Source organism: Anthonomus grandis, chromosome 11 (assembly GCF_022605725.1).
Source record: "Anthonomus grandis grandis chromosome 11, icAntGran1.3, whole genome shotgun sequence".
NCBI lineage: Eukaryota > Metazoa > Arthropoda > Insecta > Coleoptera > Curculionidae > Anthonomus > Anthonomus grandis.
In genome coordinates, this window is record NC_065556.1 from 15,149,856 (window position 1) to 15,171,662 (window position 21,807).

Genomic DNA, 21,807 nt, shown 5'->3' on the forward strand with positions numbered 1-21,807 from the left:
GAAATAAAAAAGACAAGAATGCCTTCCAGTTTGCCCTGTGCAGACAAACGCTTTGATGGTTTTGAACACTGGCCAAAGAATGAAAAAATGAAGAACCCAGTTAAATGCAGGTTAGAAGGGTGCAAAAGTCGTTCCAGAATGCGTTGCATAAAATGTAATAAATTTTGTTTCACAATTGTGCTTTTCTAATGTTGGCTCCCTAGACACACAATTGTGCACTCCCTAAATCCCTCCCTTAACTCTTTCGAATATTTTTTAAAATAATTTTCCGTACCTTTTAACCCAACTTTATCGGCGTAAAATAAATATAAACTCCAAACTCAATTTTTTTTTATCTCGGTACTGTAAGGGTTATTCTGAACTTTTTCTTTGGTCAAACTTGCAATAAGAGAGACCGGGTAATCCCAGAAATTCATTACTTTAGTTATATAAAAGCGAATAAAGAAATGAAAAATTGTAAATAAGGATAACTCACTATAAAACATCTATAAATAAAAGCAAAATAATGTGCTAAAATTGTAGCAAAAACTGGATGAATATTAAATACATAGTGCGAGTCTCTTAGTTGGACTAAATTAACTAAATCAAACGAGTTTTTTCGGAAATATGCTCGGACACGTTTAGTTTTAAAAATTGCCCATATTATAATGTAAAAAAAAAATTATACAAGGTATCTCAAGTGTGAGATATGACTTGATTGACTATTTTTTTAAATGGCAGCCCTATTTTTTTAATGACTGTTATTAAAGGGTTTACACACGAGTTACACATGCGTGCGAAATTTAAATTGTTTACTACTTGTCTTTTAAAAGATATTTAACAAACATCTAATTTGAAAAATGAATTCAATTCAATAGTTCTTTTTTAATAAGTGTTCAAAATGTTAGTTCTATGGTTGGAACCTTTGATGTGACACTCAAATTACGAGACAGTTTTACCACCAACCAACACTATATTTTTTTACTCTCGACACGTGCTTTGCCAACGATGTTAGCATCTTCGGGAGAAGATTAAAAGTCAGTTTTAGATTAAAACTCAGTTACTAAGTACAGCATTTTACAAACGGAGAGCAATAAAGTGTAAAACAACTTTGGCTTGAAAACAGTTTAGTCGCACAAATTTGAACCGAATGCGATACTACACTCCTTACTTGTTATTATAACTTATTTATAATTACAATGTCAATGTCAGGTGTTCTTATACTTGACATTTCAAGCATTTATTAATGAACGACTATTGCATTGAATTATTTTTTGAAAAATGGAAAAAATAAAATTTGGCACGCATGTGTAAGTTATTAAACCCTTTAATAATAGTCCTTAAAAAAATAGGGTTGCCGCTTAAAAAAATAATCGACGACAACATATCTCACATTTAAGACATCCTGTTTAAATTTTTATTACATTAAGATAAAGGAAATTTAAAATACTCATCGACGTGTCCGAGCATATTTCCGAAAAAAAGAACACAATTAATTTAATGAATTTATTTTAAATTCGAGACTCGCACTGTATATAGCTAGATATATAATATAATATAGGTATGTTTGTTGTTTATAGAACTAGCCAGCTTCTTTCTTTGTAATAAAAAACACAAAAAAAATTAGAGTTCAAATTTAAAACCAATAATATTTTAAGTCTACCGAGGTAATAGAATTTAGGTATATAATGTAACAAATATACCAATAATATTAGGTCTCTAAAACCAGTTACTTTTAAAGAGATTTAACATCGTTCGTCTATTCTTACACTTGATTCTTCCAGACCCTGTCATCAGGTAAATAACATAGCAATCGTCGTATTTCCTATGTATATCATCAAATGTTGCTAATTCTAAAGACTAGCAAATCTACCAAACAAATATTCCAGTGGTCTCCATGAGATCCCCATCTCAGTAGTTCTAAGCTTCCTAAGTCTGGTAACTGTCCACCAAGTTTAAAACGTGCCAAAGTGGTTCCAATATACAGAAAAGTAAATAATCAAGATTCAAAAAATTTCCAGATCTTCCTTGACGTCGGCTTCAATTTATTTTTAAGATTTTTGAAAGTGTTATCTATACTCGACTAATACAATTTCTGCATGCGTAAACACACATCTGTACCAATAATCAATAATTGGTTTTAGGCATATATACACAACCAAGCTGCCTGTTTTTCAACTCATGTCCTTAATAGAAATAACCTTGATAAAAATGAAGAATTAGCAGACTCTTCTTTGATCTATTCAAGGTTTATCATACAGTCAATCATGGCTTATTACTTTTAATCAGTTAGCAATTTGCTATTATTGAATTTATTGAATTCAGGATTCTTCACTGAACAAGTTATTACAAGAATCCATTTGGCAGTAGTACTATTTCTCTTATATGCGACTGGCCTTGTTTGTACGGATCTCTTAAAATAGATGTTTCCCTGTGATTGCACTTTAGATCAAATCAAAACTAAAACATCAAATTGAACTTAATCTCTATGCAATATAGATTCATTAAACCATACCTAAATAAGAAGGCACTAAGTTCCTTGATACCTGTATTGATGATATTCAATATATTGATATATTGATTCAGACCAGATATTCTCTTTTAAGATAGACGTTCTGTTAAAGAAGCTTTTGTATAATAGCTTAACTAAACCGAATTGGTAAGGGTAAAGACCTTACTTACAGTAAACATCTTGGAACTAATATATTTTTTCATCAGTTTAATGCAACATATTAACCATAATGTTGGGGATCTTCTAAGAAAAACAATTTCTGATAAACTAAAATAAATATACTGAATTTGACCAGTAATTTCCAAATAATGACTATAATTATAAACTATAATTACAAAATGACCTGATTGGACATTTGAAATGCAGAAGTCAAAAACTGATGATGATTGATGACTCATCTCTTCTTAACATAACATAAATAGATCTGTTCATCTAAATTTAATTGCCCTTCTATTTTTAATTTATGAGTGTCTAATAATAGAAATAATAAACAATTTATACACAACTAAGAGTGCGAGTGAATTTTTCTCTTTAAAGTGGCAAATACATCCTTTGAATAGTAACAAGTCTGGTATATGGTTGTTTTTTCACTTAATACTTAGTATATAAAAATAAATCGTAAAATTATCTCTGTCAAGGATGGCTGTACTAAATTTTAAGTCAATGATTTGATTTTGTAGGAAAATTATAAATATACAAGAACATTGACGATAATATAAATGTAAAGTTTTTAATAAGATAAATAACATATATAGGGTTGATGATTTTTATGATCTTTATCAGGTTTTCTTGTTTTCTATTTTGCTCTTCGTATTCTTTCTTAAAATCGCCTTTGATGGTTTTGGATATTATTTCCTATTTCGTATTTCACTTTTTTTGTTTTTGGTCTCGTTCCTCGTATCCTCTTATCTCGTTCTTTTTGTCCATTGACTGGCCGGTCTCCATCTGTTGGTCTCCATTTGCAAGTATTTCAAGTTCACAGAATCCCAAATACATATTTAAGTTATGAAGATTTACAATAAAATAACCTAAATTACGGCTTAAATTGGGACTTTAGGCTAAAAAAAATTTGAGTTTACATCTAATACTATCAAGTGAAACGTAAGTAGGATTCACTTGAGTAAACAAGACTCAAATTAAAATTTCTATTAATTACCTTTACGTCCTAAATACCCATCCTAATCATTTTCCTACGGTATATTTCCGAAATCTCAGAGTGTTGTTAACTATTAATAGTGCTAATCTCCCGAAAGTATGTCAGGTTCAACGCATTAACAGTTTAACTAAGCCAACGGGTCGATTTGCCTAAACCCAAGTGCCGCTCTGAGGTCAGGTTTCGAGATGCTATTTATATACCCAATATTCATTCCAATGCATATTTTTTCAGATTATTATTATTATCGGAACCGTTAGATTAGACATTATCATGATCGGGTGGTCTTTGATCTATTTGACGCATGACTAAACTTGCAGTGATGGCTTTTTCGCAAGATATTTATTATTTCCTGGATTACATTGGGTTTGAATAGCAAAAATAAAATAATGAAATATTTTATTTGCTATTAACTGTTGATTTCTTAACATTACTATATCTACGATTTTTGCAAGTTGGTACCATTTTTTCGCATCTTTAATAGTATGGGCAATACCAAGACGGAAAAACCAAAATTAAGCACAGTGCACCGACCCGTAAATTTAAAATTAAGCCTCATTACTGGGGAACCTGGGATCATTCTTTACTTATTAATAACAATATCAACGCTCAGGAACTAATAATACGTATACAAACTCAAAAAGTCCTTAGAAGTTACAAAGCGACTTGAAGCCATTTCTTCACACACATGCTATTTGTTGGTTACCAATCGACCAACAACTCTAACAATTAAACTGAATGCATTACTTCCAATTACTCTCATGAATAATTTTCAATTATGATTGTTGCTTCACACCTTCAATAGGTTTACTCGACATACAAGGAGTCATAAAACGCCGCCCAAGAAAACACCATTTTCCGTTATGTAAATTCAAATAGGTGACCTTTGCGAGACCCTCAATTTGTTCTCTCGCACTTTTACCTTAAGATCATTAAACTGTAATTATTTCATCATCAATCGTAGCGGTGCAATGGTTTTTTTTCTTTCTCTCTCTCTCTCATCTCAGTTAATTTATGTGCGAATAAACACGTTACGCAACGGATTAGCTTTGCTTCATCTTCTTTTTCTGCTTCTTTCCATATTATGACACTGCTTGCGATTTAAAAGGTGACCTAATTTGGTAAGGGTCCGGAAAAGACCTGAATGATTAAGTTGTAAAATCATGAAATTGTCCCACGGTTATTACGAGCATACCACCGTGACATTGTTAGTTTGAAGAAGGTTCAACAAATTTTGCTTTAGTATTACATAAAATGAAAACTACTGAAGTAAGTTTATTTTTCTCCTCGAGGTTAGTTCATTTCCTTGATTACAATTTATACTAACAAATTCACTTTCTGCTGAATAAGTACTTACCCATTAAAATTTTTCAACTACTTAATATCTCTTACAACACAGTGCTTAGGTATACCCTTTTAACTTCCTTCATCAGATGTTATCTTAGGATTGTGATTGCCCTTTGGAAGCTTTATGCTTGCTTATTCATATAATCTCTTACACCATTTTCACTGCGCATTCGCAATACTGAAATCTCAGTGCCAAGTTACACAGTAACTGACATATATCTTACCATTATTCCACTCTATAAAATACCTAGCTAACAGGCCATTAAACACCATAAATCATCGAGGAGAAAGAAAACATAGATGTAAAATTATAATTATTTTACGTTTCCAAATATCAAAAATAAGTTTTAAGCAACTGAAGCCTATAACGATGCTGCAGGGTTATTCTGAGCTAATATTGGCAAGCTTCTAAAAGTAAGGTGAACAAAATTTCTAAAAGAAAGAAAATAGAATACTGGAATAATCTGATAATGCTGGTGTTGCTAAAAGAAACATGAATGGCTTGTTTATGTATATGCCATATATCTCAGTAGTTAAACTAAGGCTTAAAAATAAATATCTTGAAATGAAAAATAGGGAGTTTTAATTATCGCAGCAAAAAGTACCTGCTAGAAGTAAAGCACATATATATGCCAAAAAATAAATATATTGAAATGAAAAATAAGGAGTGCCAGTTATCACACTAAGTACCTTCGAGAAGTAAATCATGTACATATGTCAAAAGGCAGAAACAAAAAGGTGACATGTTCTAGCCCTTGTTCTATTTGGAAACCTCTAAGAGATCTGTCTGAATCAAATGTTGAAAAATAACGAAAAACTGGAAGTCTCGATCTCAAATATTTTGCCTCAACTTAAAAACTTTACTATATTAAGGTTTCATAAACTGACTGGACAAAAGCCTACCACAATTGTCTTTAAATAATGTATCCTGTGATACTTTGCATGCAGAAATATAAATTTACTTCAGTAATTGGAAATGGAAGCTACGATTTTCTATGGTTGCCAACAGCTCCAATGTTCAAACCTTTGAGATACCTTATTGATATTCTTAAAGAAGTTTTAGCATTTAGCGTCCTTAATTAACAGAACTAAAAGAAACTTACTAAGTTAAACCATTAGGACCTCCTTTTAAAGAATCTGTCGTTATCTGTATTCTAAATAATTTGCTGCATAAATATTGCGCTGTTCAAATAACTATTTTACCTAATAATTTTTAATCTATACAGTTCGATATGTTTCATGCAGATTTATTCAGTTCTTTTAAAAAAATATCCTTTCCCATTAATTTTTTTTACAATTATCCCCTTACGGAACAAAATGTATAGGAACAATAACGAAGACTCAAAAACTAATGTTAAGAAATTGCAGTTATTAAAGATTGCATCTCGATCACACTTGATGCGGATTCTTAGTGTAATCCGTATCAAGCGTGCCTCTGAAATCCATGCTCCTTTTTATCCATATTGTCCTCCAATTCCATGTTCTCCACTTAACTCTTTTCGAGTTTTTCTAGAATGGCATTAATCCTTCATCTCATATAATTCTAGACTGGACAGCGGAACTACCTAGGCGAAATAGACACACTGCGTCTGGATATCTGAAATGAGTTAATTGGAGCTGCGTTTCTTCATTATATTTAAAAAAATGGACAACGAAAAGGAGTTAACAAACCTACATGATCTAAATCCAACCAACAGAGTAATGGTTCCAAAAGAAATATTAAAGAATTGTGACAGCTGCAATTAAAAGAACTTATTATAGGTGCTAAAGAAAGATCTGCTAAAACTGTTTGTCTATTAAAATCACTTATAACTTCTTTGTTTCAGAAATGCATCCTTCCTTTCCCAATAAATCTACATAAGATCTGAGGTACCTTATGATTAAGCAAATAATAATATGTTCTAGATTCTTAGAGATAATAAGAGTCTGTGCTAACCAGAGGATAGCCATGAATTTTCTTGAAATACCCATATTAAAAGAAAACAAGGTTTAATAACTATTTTTGCGATCGTTCATTCGGTTTAACATTTTGTAACACATTTAGTAGGTGAAACTCTGGCCAAGTTATCATCTAATTGATTACGTAGAAGGTCTACGTAATTCTAAGAGTCCGAATTGTATGAAGATGTTTGTACTGGTATCAAAAATGAAAAGAATATAAGAAAGAAGGGAAGATATAAAAAATTATGAAAGATCATGAAGAAGCAGAAATGCTATCACAACTAATAAAGTTATTGTTAAAATGCTAGATGAAAAACGGCAAAAAAGATCTTGGCTCAAGATTTATATCAAGTCAAAATTAATAATTTCAAACAGAAATTAATTTCAATCAATAAATTGAAATAAAAAATGTTTGCAAAAATGATTTAAAAAATATTGACCGATAAGCAAATGCAATGAGTGCTTAACTTTTTATCAGGCCTTTTTCTCATTTGAAATTTTTGGAATAATTTTTGAAATTAAATTTGTTGCCTTTAGGACTAGCATTTAACATGTTTTTTTGTGTGTTTTTTTTATCATTTAAACATTGCTTCCTTACATCATCAAAGAGTTAGTGGGGTATTCGATTGCAAGGATGCTGTAAATAGGAAAGGTGCATTTCAATCAAAGGTTCATAAAATGTAGGAAAATAAAAAAGTTAAAGATACCAGATCTGTCATTGTAAGAAAAGATTTTTAAAGGAAAAAATTGTTTTGGGAATTTTCGATAATTAACAAAAACAGCAAGGACTTGAGATTCCATTTAAATGATTACTGGATAAAAATTATAAAAATTTTATAAGAAACTTTATGCTTCTTGTACAACTCATAAAAAAATGTCAGAGCTTTCAAATAAAAATATGCAGACGTTCTTCGATTCACAGGAACCATGACTGCTTGGAATTTATTCTAAGAGCTAACTGTGAATCAAAAATATTACTTAAACGCACTCACAAGATTCTCTTCAAGAATTACAACCTTTGATAGAAAAATTATTTCTTCACTATCTAGCATAATTATGCGCTAACCATTTGGTTTTGGTTTAAAAAAATCACAAAAAGTCGCCATCCTCCTTATTGGGTACTTTCTGGTTTTGGACAAAAATTAAAAATGCAATAAAATGGGACGGAATTTTTAAATTCTTTTCGTTTTTTTTTGAAAATCTATGCCCGAAATACTAAGGAGCGTTCAGACAGAGTTCTGAAGATATTTTAAAATAAATACTGTTTTCTAGGGTTTATCCTATTATTCATTATTGTAAGTTTCATGACATCTGTTATATCTTTTATGTATAGAAATCAATAATAAGTAGCGTGTAGTTGAATTAGTAATAAAAATTCTGACAAAATTCTTTTTTTAATAATGAATAGGAATTTTGGCAATTCTCATCATTTTGCCACGTACACGCGAGTGACAAATTCTTGTCTACAACCAAAAAAATCTAAAAAAAAAATATTGAATTACTTTATGCGCTTGTGCCTAAAAAATATTAAAAAATACAGGAAGGCCTTGATCTACATTAAACCAGTAAAAAAAATTATAAAATTCAAATATTAGAGTGTAAATTCTACAAAATATTAATATTATAAAAAGAAATTTCACTCAACTACCATTGTAAAAAGAAATAAAAATGTATATTAAATTGAACGAATTTGAACCTGGGGCCTTTTGAAATGAAATCGAATACAATAACATACAAGTATATAAGCTCGTGATGTACGGTATGACCGATACCTTGTGCAATTTTTTCATTCACAATTGAATTAAGGTGAATTACTTATCCCTGATGATTTCGACAATTAATTATAAATTAATTGTCAGATTGAATTAAGTTTTTAAATAGTTATTAACACACTATTAAAAAGGTAAACTTTTTAAACCCTGGAGAGTATACGTCAAGCGTAGGTATACTTTACGCGTGGTGGTACAAAAGTTAGTTTTTCAAATAGATTCTTTAGAAATTAATTATTACATAAAATGAAGTTAAAAAGTTAATTAAGACAATTATTAGATACATCAATCGGTGTCACTCTTCTTCCCATTAGATCACACTACTACCATTTCACTCCATGAACATTATTTGATAGACTAAAGGCCTGATTATCACTTTTATTATTATTTACCAATCGAAATATGATTAATATCAAATGTAAAAATATGTGTGATTAAATAAACTGCGGTCAGTTAACATGTTTTGTATATAAAAATAGTGCAAATCGCACCCAAAAACAGGAAAACCTAATTTCCCTAAAACCAATCCTATCTCAGCCAATTATCTATAGTATTCGATCCATACTATTGTTAAACATTGGTCAACCTTAACAATAATAATCAAAATGGCTTCTCCTACCATGACGTAACGTTCAATGTTTAACTAATTCTAATTATTATTGATTCGCTGCTATTTAAAACCTTTATGCAGTGTGCGTTTGTCTTTATCACGTGCGGACTCTTCGATTTATTGAACTATGTTTAAGTTTTTAAAGTGGTTTCGAGGTACGATCAATAAAAGATTTGGAACTTTGATTGATTTCAATATTTATTGCAGGCAAAACTGGTGCTAGAACAGCCCCAAAGAGACCCCAGTCGACCGCCGATCATGGAATAGTCTCACCTGCATCCACCAGCCCTCCAACAAAGGTAAATATTTTATTTAAATATGCTTTGATGAAACGTTAAGAGAGTTATGGTTTTTTTTCCTTAACCTTTCATCAGTTAAAGCTTTGTTTTCTTTAGTGGTGGTTTATTTTTGTGCAATGTGTTCGTGCTGTTTTCTGTTCAATATCACGTGTCATCGTTTAAGTCTGATATACATTTTATGTTTGGTTTGCCATGTGGATTTTTTTTTATTTTATTTTAAGTTTTTGGTTTATTTTATTTTAAGTTTGCTTCTTATGTGGGGCACCTTGCTTGAAATATTTTTATGTTAAAAATTAATTGTTGGCCCGTTTATGCATGGATGTTAAAATATATCTATCAAACATATTTTTATTTCTTTTGCCCGATCTAATATATGATTAATCTAATTGATAATTTAATTTGTATGAAACCTTATAACGTTTATTATAGATATAATAAAGTTGGTCTTGAATCTATTGCTTAGTTTTGAAAGTTTAATTGCTTAAGATGTATAGTGTTTTTTAGGGTTTAAAAACATGCTAAAGGTAACGGTATTATAGTATGAACTTTTTAGTATACAACTAATAAATATAGTTTTAGATGTAGTTTTAGTTTATTTCATACTCAAGCAATTGACTACTTTAGACGGTTGTGTAATAATATAAATTAGAATTGTGTTAATGAATCTTCAGAACCACAGGATGTCTTTCACAGAGTTTTACTTAGTAAAAAATTAAAAATAATTAAATTTAATCGATGTAGTTTAAAGCAGTGGCTCCATATAAGTTACATGTATCATCTTATAGCTTTCATTTTTTGAGTTATTTGACGACTTTTTTTAGGATGGATTACGATATTGTAATTTACATAAAAAGTTAATTAAATAGGCGAAAAGATCATATTTCGAAAATAATAAGAGAGAATTAGATACGCAGAAAGGGAGCTGGAACGTTTATTAAAAGATCTTAGTAATAAAGTATCTTATGTCAGTGAAGTATATGTTTATATCAATATATTCAATAAATTTAATAGTGAAATTGCCAATACTCTAATGCAGGATAATCCCTTTGATAAAATGATAGCCATGAAGAGCCACTGAGCTACTTACTTACGCAAAAAATGTTTCTCTTCCACTCTATTTCGCTGTTGAGGCATAGGTGCTACTTCTTGCCATTAACGTATGTAATAAAGAATAAAAATTATTATGGAGATAATGAGAAATCGACAAAAATTTTGATGAAACTACCCAATAGCGCTCTTGTTGTGTTGTGCTAAATGAGTTTTTATAGAGGCTCCTTTGGATCTTTCAAATCACCATGTATTGCTTTTCACAAAGGAGGTGAAGCAAATATTACGTCAAATTTTCAGCCAGTACCCTTTTTGACAAAGATTATCAAACAAGTGGTCAAAAAACGAATATGGGATTATCTGACAAGATTCATTAACTTAAACAAGTTGACTTTCACGCAGCAAAGGGAACACATGACGCAATCTTTGACTACCTTAACAGTGTCTATTTTAGACTTAACAGTGATGATGCGATTGTGACAATGTTTTGTGATTTATCCAAGGCGTTTGATTATGTGGATTACGGTATGGTTTTTTGGTATTGCCATTACATCCTTTTTGTTTTAATATTAATAAAGCAAAAGTAAGCTGCAAAATATGAATCATGGTAGTGATCACCCGTTAAGCCAAGTAGAGAATACATTTTTGGAAATCCATATTGATGATAAATAAAGGTTTGAATAACATAATTAAATTCAGTAAAAAATTGTCTCCTTGTCCAGAAAAACTTTCAGCCAAACTAGATACGAAATTTCCAAGCAATTTGCTAATAACCTGCCGTAGAATACGACGAAAGCATCTATACTTAAAGGAAAAATTGATGTTAAAAAAGAATAGAAGAAATAAGAAGAAAAAAGTTCAAGGGAAGTTTGCTAGCTCCTCTCGTTCTTGGTCAAAATGCTTGCCAATCGCCGTTCTTTAGAATGACGTTTTTTTAAGTGATGAGTATAAAATAAAATACCAAATTTTTACGCTTGGGCATGTTTTTTTTGATCTAAAATAGGGTCAATCATTTAAGTGCAGGATAAAGCGAATCAATTTCAATATTAAGATATTATAGAAAATACAATGCATTTGAAGAAGAAGATATGCCATTGCGATGGACATTTCAATAGGACATTGATCTTGCTACTAATAAATCTCCAAGCTAGTAAAAGATGTGCTGAGAGACACGTAAACTACACTTGAATGATTTCCCTAATCTTGCATTCCAATTTAATAAACTTGTTAGCTGGCCATATTTGAATTACCCCGATAACTAACTCATATCAGAAAAATGTTTTTTTTTCCAAAAAATCGAGATTAAAATCATATTTTTCTTTTTTTGGTTATACAGACTCCTAACTCTCCGCCTCCTATCTTTTGAATGCGTAAAAATTTAAAATTTGGCACACACCATAAGGAACCTAAATACTAATTTTTTGATCTCTAGCTAATTTTGAAAACTTCAAAATCGCGGCAGGACGCCATTTTTATAAATAAAATTACATTGAATGACCCCCCTCATACAATACATCGTTTAAAAGCTCCCACTGAATGCTTTATGGCCTAGAATATTAAGTAGAAGTAATTCTATCCATAGCAAAATGGCAGCTTTTCAAAATCCTATTGTTCGCATTTTTATTTTCTTTACTAATTTGTTTGTAGGTGTGTTGTTGTTTGTAGAATTTGAATCGAAATTTGACAGGCGACCTTTACTTACACATGCTCCAAAATGTAGTAGAACCACTGATTCTTGGGATTACTATTGAAGACAATCCTCATGAATCTGAGTTGGAATTAGTTGTTCAACAAGATGGGGTACCGCCTCACTTTAGCAGAAGAGTTAGAGAATATTTGATTAATATTTGCCCTAATCAGTGGATTGGTGGTCGAGGACCTACCGAATGGTCAGCCAGTTCGCCCGATTTTACACCTTTGGACTTTTTTTATGGGGTTAGTTGTAACAGAAGTCTACGTCACCCAGCCAGAATCTATCTTCGATCTACGTCAAAGAATAATTAATGCATGTCGCAATATTGATGTTGCCACATTCCAAAATGTTCGTGAAGAGTTCTCCAGTAGATTATTTTACTGTCTTAGTTAATGGTACACATTTTCAACATCTTTTGTAGTGAAATGTTACCTTAAGTTTAATTATTTTAAATGGAAATAAAAATGTGAAAAATAAGATTTTGAAAGCCTGCCATTTTGCATTTGTTGCATTGTTATTTTCTTTACTACACCTGTTCAGGTGTAATTTGCTTGTAGGTGTATTGTTGTTTGTAGAGTTTGAATTGAAATTTGACAGGCGACTTTTACTTAAACATGTTGGAAAATACAGTAGAACTACTGATCCTTGAGATTATTGAAGACAATCCTCATGAATCTGAGTTGGAAACAGTTTGTCAACAAAATGGGCCACCGCCTCACTTTAGCAGAAGTGTTGACTAATACTTACTCTATTTATCATCTAGAGAATATTCGTTATTATCTTCTTTCTTTATTATCTAGAGAATATTCGACTTATACTTACTCTAATCGGTGGATTGATCGTCGAGGGCCTACCGAATGGCCAGCTAGTTCGCCCGTTTTTACACCTTTGGACTTTTTTTATGGGGTTACTTGTAACAGAAGTCTACGTCACCCCAGCCAGAATCTATCTTCGATCTACGTCAAAGAATAATGCATGTCGCAATGTTGATGTTGCCACTTTCCAAAATGTTCGTGAAGAGTTCTCCAGTAGAATATCTTGAAGTTAATGGTACACATTTTCAACATCTTTTGTAGTGAAATGTTACCTAAAGTTTAAAATTTTTAAATGGAAATAAAAATGTGAAAAATAAGATTTTGAAAGCCTGCCATTTTGCTATGGGCAAAAGTTATTATCCAAATTATCAAGGAATAAAAGGTTTACTATAGGTTTATTATTAATTATTAATTAATTGCAAGAGTTCTTAAATTCCCTTTGATAAACACATAGACCTAAAATTTAACAGGACTATTCTCACTCAAATCTATCTGAAAAATAAATGAACGTGCAAAGCGCAATAATATTAATCACAGCTCCTGAAAACATTTCAGAAAACATATCCGGCTTTACCAATTTCGAGAGAACGCCTTCTTTTTACAAAAACAGAATCCAAAATACGTGTAAATGTCCAGATCAGCAGCCACACTAGGCTAAGAAATTAAGATCTTAAGGACTACCATATAAAAAATCTCGAAGAATATTAGGACACTCTAAGGTATTAATGCAAGCAAAAAGTAAGACTAGTCTAATAAAATGCTGTCAGCTTTAAAAAACAGGAAAAAGCAGTTCGAACGGTAGTTTTTTATGACTCTTAATAATAATCGACTTTAAATATACAGTGTGTCCAAAAAGTCTGAAAAAATACCTTTTGCAGGTAAACCAATTACCTGATTGAAAAACGCTCGGATACGTCAATTTTATTTTGTTTTCTTGCATGTTTTCAGGTTTCTGAAAAATATACCGAGTGCATCAAGAAGGCTGGGCAGCTGTCAACTTTATTATTTTAAATACAACACCCTATTTATTAATGCATTTTTGGAGTCTATGGTAAATTGTAAAAACATTTTATGTATAGCACCCTATACCAATCTTGAACTGTTTTCGACAACAATTGAAAATCAACATTTTTAAAAACTTTACCAGGCCGTTCAATCTAAATGATTTAACTTTGAGAAATACGGGTTGTACTTTCCTATCTTAGTTTTTCATAAGCTATCGTTTAACAATAACTGTAAATTAAACTGGAGCTTAAATTAAAAAAAAAACAATGTCAAGCAAATAACGCTTTTTTACTAAAGATATTGGAAGGACTTAAGTCCTCTATATATCCAGGTTTAGTGACAAATACTCTATTTTTCAATGGTCTCAAAAAAAGGGGAGTCTAAAGAGGAGAGGTCTGGTGACCTAGCTGGCCATATATTCTATGGTATCTCCCTGCCTATCCATCTGTTTGGAAAAGAAAAAATTTAAATAATCACGTTATTTGCTTGACACTTTTAAACTAGAATTTTGTTTTTTTTATTAAGCTTCAGTGAAATCTAAAGTTATTGTTAAACGATGGCTTATGAAAAACTAAGATAGGAAAGTGCAACCTATATTTCTCCAAGTTAAGTCATTTCGATTTTACAGCCTGGTAAAGTTTTTAAAAATGTTGATTTTCAATTGTTAATATTTCGAAAACCGTTCCAGATTGGTACGGGGTGCTATACATGAAATTTGTTTAGAATTTATCATAGAATTAAAAAATGCATTAATAAATGGGGTGTTCTATATAAAATTGTAAAGTTGACAGCTGCTCAGTCTTCTTGACGCACCCTGTATATTTTTCAGAAATCTGAAACAGTGCAAAAAAATAAAGGTGGCTTAACGTGTCCGACCGTTTTCCAACCAGGTAATTCTTTTAGCTGTAAAAGGTATTTTTCCTTTTCGGACACACTGCATCCATTACGATTTAATAAAGGAGGCTTCTTCTCGTTGGAATCATTGCAAATATTCTTGCACTTGTTTTGGAAGAAATATATGCGGCGCTATGCTTTAAAATACGAATTAAGAACCGAAAAAATAACCCAATCAAGCAAAGGATGAATTAGAAAAAAAAGAGATAGTCTAGAATATGTATAAGAGAATTTCAAATTCTACACGAGATGTTGGCTGCCCGAGCTGTTAGACAATAGTAACGGCTTTCTAGATCAGTTATCAGTTTTATGTTTATTGTTATAGAATATACCATTCAGGTTATATTCGGGATAGAATTGCTGCCTGGTTCCTTTCTCAAATAGAGGGGAATACTCTATTTGAGGAAAAGTGTGTTCGCTCTCTCTTAGCGGGAGAGGTGTGGTCGAGATCGTCGAGGTCACAGCTTATATGGCGCTGAACCAATTACAATATTAAATGAAACGAATTTGTACTGCTCTAAATATACTCATTTAATAGCTCCAAAGCGAGGAAAATGGAATAGTTTTTGTCTTTGCTGTCTTTGCCTATGCTTTTTCTAAACTTATTTACACGTACTTGTAAGGGTAGGTTTTTCAGTAGGTCCCAAATTATGGGACATCTATGAATGTTCACTAGCTCACACACAGAATTGTTAAAAGAGCAACCGGTCTTGAGATATTAGGGGTTAAGGACTTGCAATTGGTGACCAAAAGTATAGTGATTCATCTTGAGGTATTAGTAGTAAAGATAATTCGAGTTTAATTTCTTACTTAGTGGACAACAACTCGACTGCGTAGTGCAACTCTTGGATCTTCAATTGGTTGACAAGACTCGCGACTTGACTGACTACATTTTTGCCTTCCGATCTGCAATTGGTCACCAAGAGTCTGGAGAGAAAGTGAGACCTATTTTAGTGTATAAAGGGCAATAGAGTTCGTGCGCAACTCACGACTCACAACCCAATTTACACTCATCATCTCGGTGACAATGACAGAACTTGACTTTAATAGTAACTAAATTCAGCTTCATCAAAAAAGGATCTCTAGCTCCTAGGCTCTGACAGTTTAATGGGAAATTTATGGTTATACTTATGGCGTCATTTTCTAAGAGTTACCAAATGATTGCTTCAATATGTATTCTTCGGTTATTTTCCAATGGATTTAGTGCAGTGCATGAAATGATAGATGGTAAATTTGTGGTAAGAAAGAAGAAGTAAGAGTCTCATATAAAGAGAAACCCACATTCAATCCACCACACTCCAACAAATTTAAGTGAGGAAGCAATAGATTCAGAATGGCACAAACAGCAATAGATATACGAGCATAAAGCTTTGTTGTAGGAAGTGAAAAGGTGGAAGAAGCTACTTCGGCGAGGTATTATGCTACAGTGATAGCGCCTAGGATAGGCCGGTGCTTTTATTTTATTAAGTTTATTTAGAGCTTTAACGCTTTTTCTTCCCCTTTGAAATTATTTAGAGGGTTTATGAATTTTTGTCATCTTTCCCACTAGCCGACTACTTTTGCCTTCGTAGGCGTTAGTCGTGAGGATTGGGTTCTCTTTTGCAAGACATATTGTTCTGCCACTACTGTTATCCATTTATCAGTGTATATTTTTTACGTTAATTTTTCTTGAAGAACTCTACAACCATGAGAAGACTACCGTGTTCTTTTGCTTTAATCTTTGCTTTTTCATCGGCATTGCCAATATAAAAATTCGTTCAAGAATTGATCCAGTGGAGTTCATCATGGAGATTATTCATTGTTCTTGGATTTCTTGATGAAGAGATTTAATACTTATTTGATCATAAATCTATTAATATACTGCTTATATCACTAATAAATCCTAGTCAAATAAAGGGCTCAAAATTTAAAACTAAAAAACCAAAATAGCTGCTGCAAAAGTCATTAAGAAACATATTCATATTTCGTGCCCAAAGAAAAGGTAAACGACACTGTGGATAAGTTGAAGCATTATTAACGTATTGTAAAGCCTTAGAGGTATCAAAACTTATTCCTTTTTTGAACGAACTTGGAACGATTATTTTCCAAATTGCAAATATTTTCATAAATATCAAGCAAACACTTATAACTGCATCTATATAGATCAATTCACTAGCAATATTAAAATAAAGCATTTTCTGAATAACCCTCATGGATATTCGTGTAAATCCTTCCTTTTATAGGCCTCGCAAAGCAGTTGAATGCAATGATCTACATTAACTTCCTACCAATTATGTTTGTCCTCAATATAACTTTTTTTCTGTTATTTGTACAAATTGCTTCATAAAGCTGCAAGAACTAAACCACGGTTTTTATTATATCTTATACCTTTAAATTTATAACGTCCATTAACTTTTATTGCGTTGAGTTCACTAAATATGCAATTTAAAAATAAACAAATATCGTCAAATTAACTTCCATGTATTTCAACAACAGAACATAAACCGACCATACAATAAAATACTTTTCCACGAGTTTTTTCACCTGAAAAAACGAGTCCGCGTTCTCAAATTAATGCCGTGAGTCATTCCGAAAAAACAATGAACAGTGTGGGTATTATTTAAATTATAGAATTTTGTACTACTATTATAGAAGTTCTATGTTCAAAATAGTATTGCTCTTGTGTATTTTTATCGCATTGTTTAAAACTAATTATTGAACTGGTTATTTTTAACTGTTGTAGCTAGAGTAGAATTCATTTTGTCTAGTAGATAAGTTAATATGCATTATATTTTGACTTGTGTTTAGTAAGTGTTTTTTTTTTAAATGTTATGTAATTTGATACTTATTTAGGTAGGTACCGAACTGTTAATTACCTTATTACAAAAAATGGGGTATCAAGAAAAGGAAGAAAATTATTGAATAATGTTTGCCCGCCCATATACATTGCACAAAAATGAACCTGAGCTTTTTCATTTAGCTTTAAGCTGTTTTTGTTAACCCACACTGTTTATTTTCATAGGAAGAGAGCTTGGACATAATGGGACAGTACAAGCCTGAAATATTTTGCTGAAGGTAAAACGTCATCATTTTTTATCCCGTTTCACCCCATTTGTTCATTCACCCTTGCACGTTGCTTTTGCTAATCATTAGTATTGCATTAGAATAAGATATTTTTTCGACATTTTAACTCATAACTAGTAGTTATGGTACTAGAGGGTAAGAAATGGTTGTGAAGGTTGGTAAAGTTTTTTCATTCCAGATATAATTTTTGAGCATTAATACATAACCGAGACAAACTAAATTTTGTTTAAGTTTAATCAATAACTGTTTAACTTTTATATCAAATTAGATAAATGTTTTTGTCAAGTTGTAGGTCTTTTTTTTTCTCATATCTAATTTTTTAAACGAATTAATTGTTGAAAAGTGTTTTTACCAGGCAACATAAGGTCTGTAGAGTAAATAATTCGCGAAAAGCAAAAAATGCTTTTAATCTCTTTATTTGGCCTGTAACAGAAGTTTTTTGAAGTTTGCACCAATTTTTTGTTTGTGATCTATTCAGGGTGTCCCAAAAACTTGTCAATGTTATGACTTTTTTCAATTTTTTGCTGATAACTCCTAAATGGTGCATTTCTGTGAAAATTTTACTCTTTCATAAATAAGTATATAAGATTCTGCATTGAATGGATACCATATACTTAAAGTTTCGTCAAATCATTAGAAAAATATGCCATGACAAAGAACGATGATATTTTCAATTTAAAAAATGATGAATACGTTTTTTTTACTCGTTTTCAGAACATAAAATGTAATATATAAAATAATAATAAAATATTTGGAAATCCTATATTATCATATCGTGTAGCAGATCGTATTTGTAAATTCTGATCAACATTTTTTGTATATTGCATATCATAAAATTTTTAAAACCAAAATATAAAACAAAATGCCGTTAATGTAAGTTTTGATAATAAAAATGTACATAGTTTAACAAAAAATATATATACAGTGAGAGCCAAAAGTCCGGAAGAAATTCATTTAAAATTCAGGGGTATGTTCAAAAAAAAAACGCTCGGACACGTCGATTTTTATTTTTAACTGCGGGTTTTCTTACTATAATTTTATGTATACAGGGTGGTCCAAAAATAAGTTACGACCATCAACTTCAATTTTTGAAATGGAAATAACTATTTTTTATTCTGTATTCTTAAAGAACAGAAAATTCTAGACATATTTCATGTACAATGTCCTATACCTATCTTCATTTGTTTTTGAGTTATTGACAGTTGAAGATCGGCATATTTGCACTTTTAATCGAAGCTTTTTTAAAACCATCTGTTGACACTAGCTAGTAAGTATTAAGAGAGTTGAACTGGCTTAGAATGGATGAGAGGCGTATTTATCACTCAATAGTTTTAGTTTATAAAATAATAGCAAGGAAATGTCCAGAATATTTATACAAAAAAATTAAGTTTCGCACTGAAATACATAACTTAGATCTTCGCGACAAAGGCTCTATAACCATACCACGTCACTCCACGTTTATCTTTGACAGATCTTTTATTTATAATATAGCGAAGCTTTACAACAGGATTCCAAATAATTTGAAACATTTGCCGGAAGTGTCTTTTAAAAGAAAAATTAGGTCTTAAATTAAATATTTGATGTAGTATATTATGATGTTTTATAGTGGCTAATCTAATTGCAATAATGTTTAGGGTGTAGTACTTATTGATATGAAATACTAAACTAACGAATTTACATATAATTTGCTTTTTTTTATATAAATTATGGTACCTATGTAAATTGGTATGTAGTTAGTTTTAGCTTAAGGTATAGGGTTCAGTAGAGTAGCTTTAAGCTAGACTGCGCCGTAATAGACCTTAGCAATAAGTTTATATCTTTGTATTATATGGGAAAATAAAAGTCATTATTATTATTATTATTATTATTATTATTATTATTATTAAGTGTCAACAGGTACTGAGAAATTTACAGTTGAATTTCTAAAAAAAACATTCAAAATATTAATGTATTTAATCAAAAGAATTGTATAAACGTTGAACAAAAAGAAACTATTCTAATCTAGACTGAATTAAATGTTCAAATTGAGCCCCATTAACTTCTTGACAGTAAGCGAGTCTTGATTTGAGTTCTCTTAGAACGTTGCGTATCATTTCTTGAGGTATTCGTTGAATCTCATTTCTTATATTATTTCTCAATTCTTCTAAATTGTTGGGTTTATTTACATACACTCTATGCTTTAAATAACCCCACAAAAAGAAGTCCAAAGGAGTCAAGTCGGGAGACCTAGAAGGCCGCTCCAATTGACCCCTTCGCCCAATCCATCGACCCTGAAATACCTCACTTAAATCTTGGCGCACGGCTCTGCTGAAGTGTGGCGGCGCGTCATCTTGGCGCCATCTGGAACCAAATTGAAGCTTCTGGAATATTGGGATTATTTGCATTTGGAAACATCAAACATAAAGCGGGAATCAGTTCGTTCCTTAAGAATTCCAAATAACGTTAACCTGTTAAGGTACCTTCGAAGAAAAATGGACCTATGACTCTGTCATTGATAATGCCGGCCCAAACATTCACAGATTGAGGATAATGGGTATGAGCTTCAATCACACAATTTGGATTGGAGGAAGACCAGTAACGGCAGTTCTGTCTATTCACTGTTGAGGCAGAAGGTCGACTCGTCAGAAAAAATTATTCTACGAGTAAAAAGACGGTCGTTATGGCAGACATTCATTATAGTTTCGCAAAACTCTAATCGACGATCTGTATCATCTTCGTTAAGTTCGTGGATTAATTTTAATTTATAGGCATGATATTTTGCCTTTTTTCAAAATCCTTCTTAAAGATGTTTTTCCAACATCGTTATCTAGTGCTGCCTGTCTAGTCGGTATAGTCGGTTAGTATGAGGATTTTCTTCAATGGCCAAATAACATTTAACTTCTTTTCCTCGGAAATTGAGGGACGACCCGATCTGGGTCGATCTCTGACGTGACCTAATTCCCTAAATTTTCTTTCTAGTTTGCTAACGGTAGACTGAGATATTGTTTTATCAGGATACTTGGTATTAAACATTTCACAAACCTAGTGTTGGGTCCTAATGCGATCACCACATCCTATCATAATTAGTATTTCTATTCTCTCAGTTTCACTTAACTTATTCATCTTTTCAGGCAATATTAAATTTTGCAATAAACAAGGATAAGACTGCTTGATTCCTGTCACTTCAAAAAATGATGACAACATCATTGCAACAATGGATGAAAAAACACAAAAAACAAGGTTACCTTAGTAAGGGGGTTACATAGTTGCATGAATTATTGTATGTTCAGAAATTTAACCGTAAATTTCTCAGTACCTGTTGACACTAACTAGCTAGTGTCAAAGATGGTTTTAAAAAAGCTTCGATAAAAAGTGCAAACCGCATTTGTCTATGTCTAACCGTTTGGATTTTATAACATGTCAAAAGTGCAAATATGCCGATCTTCAACTGTCAATAACTCAAAAACAAATGAAGATAGGTATAGGACATTGTACATGAAATATGTCTAGAATTTTCTGTTCTTTAAGAATACAGAATAAAAAATAGGTATTTCCATTTCAAAAATTGAAGTTGATGGTTAAAATCGCAGTTAAAAATAAAAATCGACGTGTCCGAGCGTTTTTTTTTGAACATACCCCTTAATTTTAAATGAATTTATGCCGGAATTTTGGCTCTCACTGTATATATATATATATATATA

At 31.4% G+C, this 21,807-nt stretch overlaps 1 protein-coding gene and 1 long non-coding RNA gene across 5 annotated transcripts in view; one reads left to right on the forward strand and one right to left on the reverse strand.

The window, feature by feature from the left end:
* LOC126742470 (MICAL-like protein 1) overlaps positions 1-21,807 on the forward strand; it is a 231,987-nt gene that overhangs the window by 174,492 nt on the left and 35,688 nt on the right. For 3 of the 4 annotated variants that reach the window (XM_050449113.1, XM_050449114.1, XM_050449115.1), the window contains exon 4: positions 9,519-9,610. In XM_050449113.1, coding sequence (XP_050305070.1) covers positions 9,519-9,610 — 92 coding nt within the window. Of the gene's footprint in view, positions 1-9,423; positions 9,467-9,518; positions 9,611-21,807 lie in introns of those variants that run through there. The other variant, XM_050449116.1, reaches the window with a different exon arrangement.
* On the reverse strand, positions 3,196-4,480 carry LOC126742474 (uncharacterized). Its single transcript, XR_007662579.1, has 2 exons — positions 3,648-4,480; positions 3,196-3,549 (listed from the first exon to the last, which is right to left on the reverse strand). It is a non-coding gene; the product is annotated as an uncharacterized LOC126742474 (long non-coding RNA).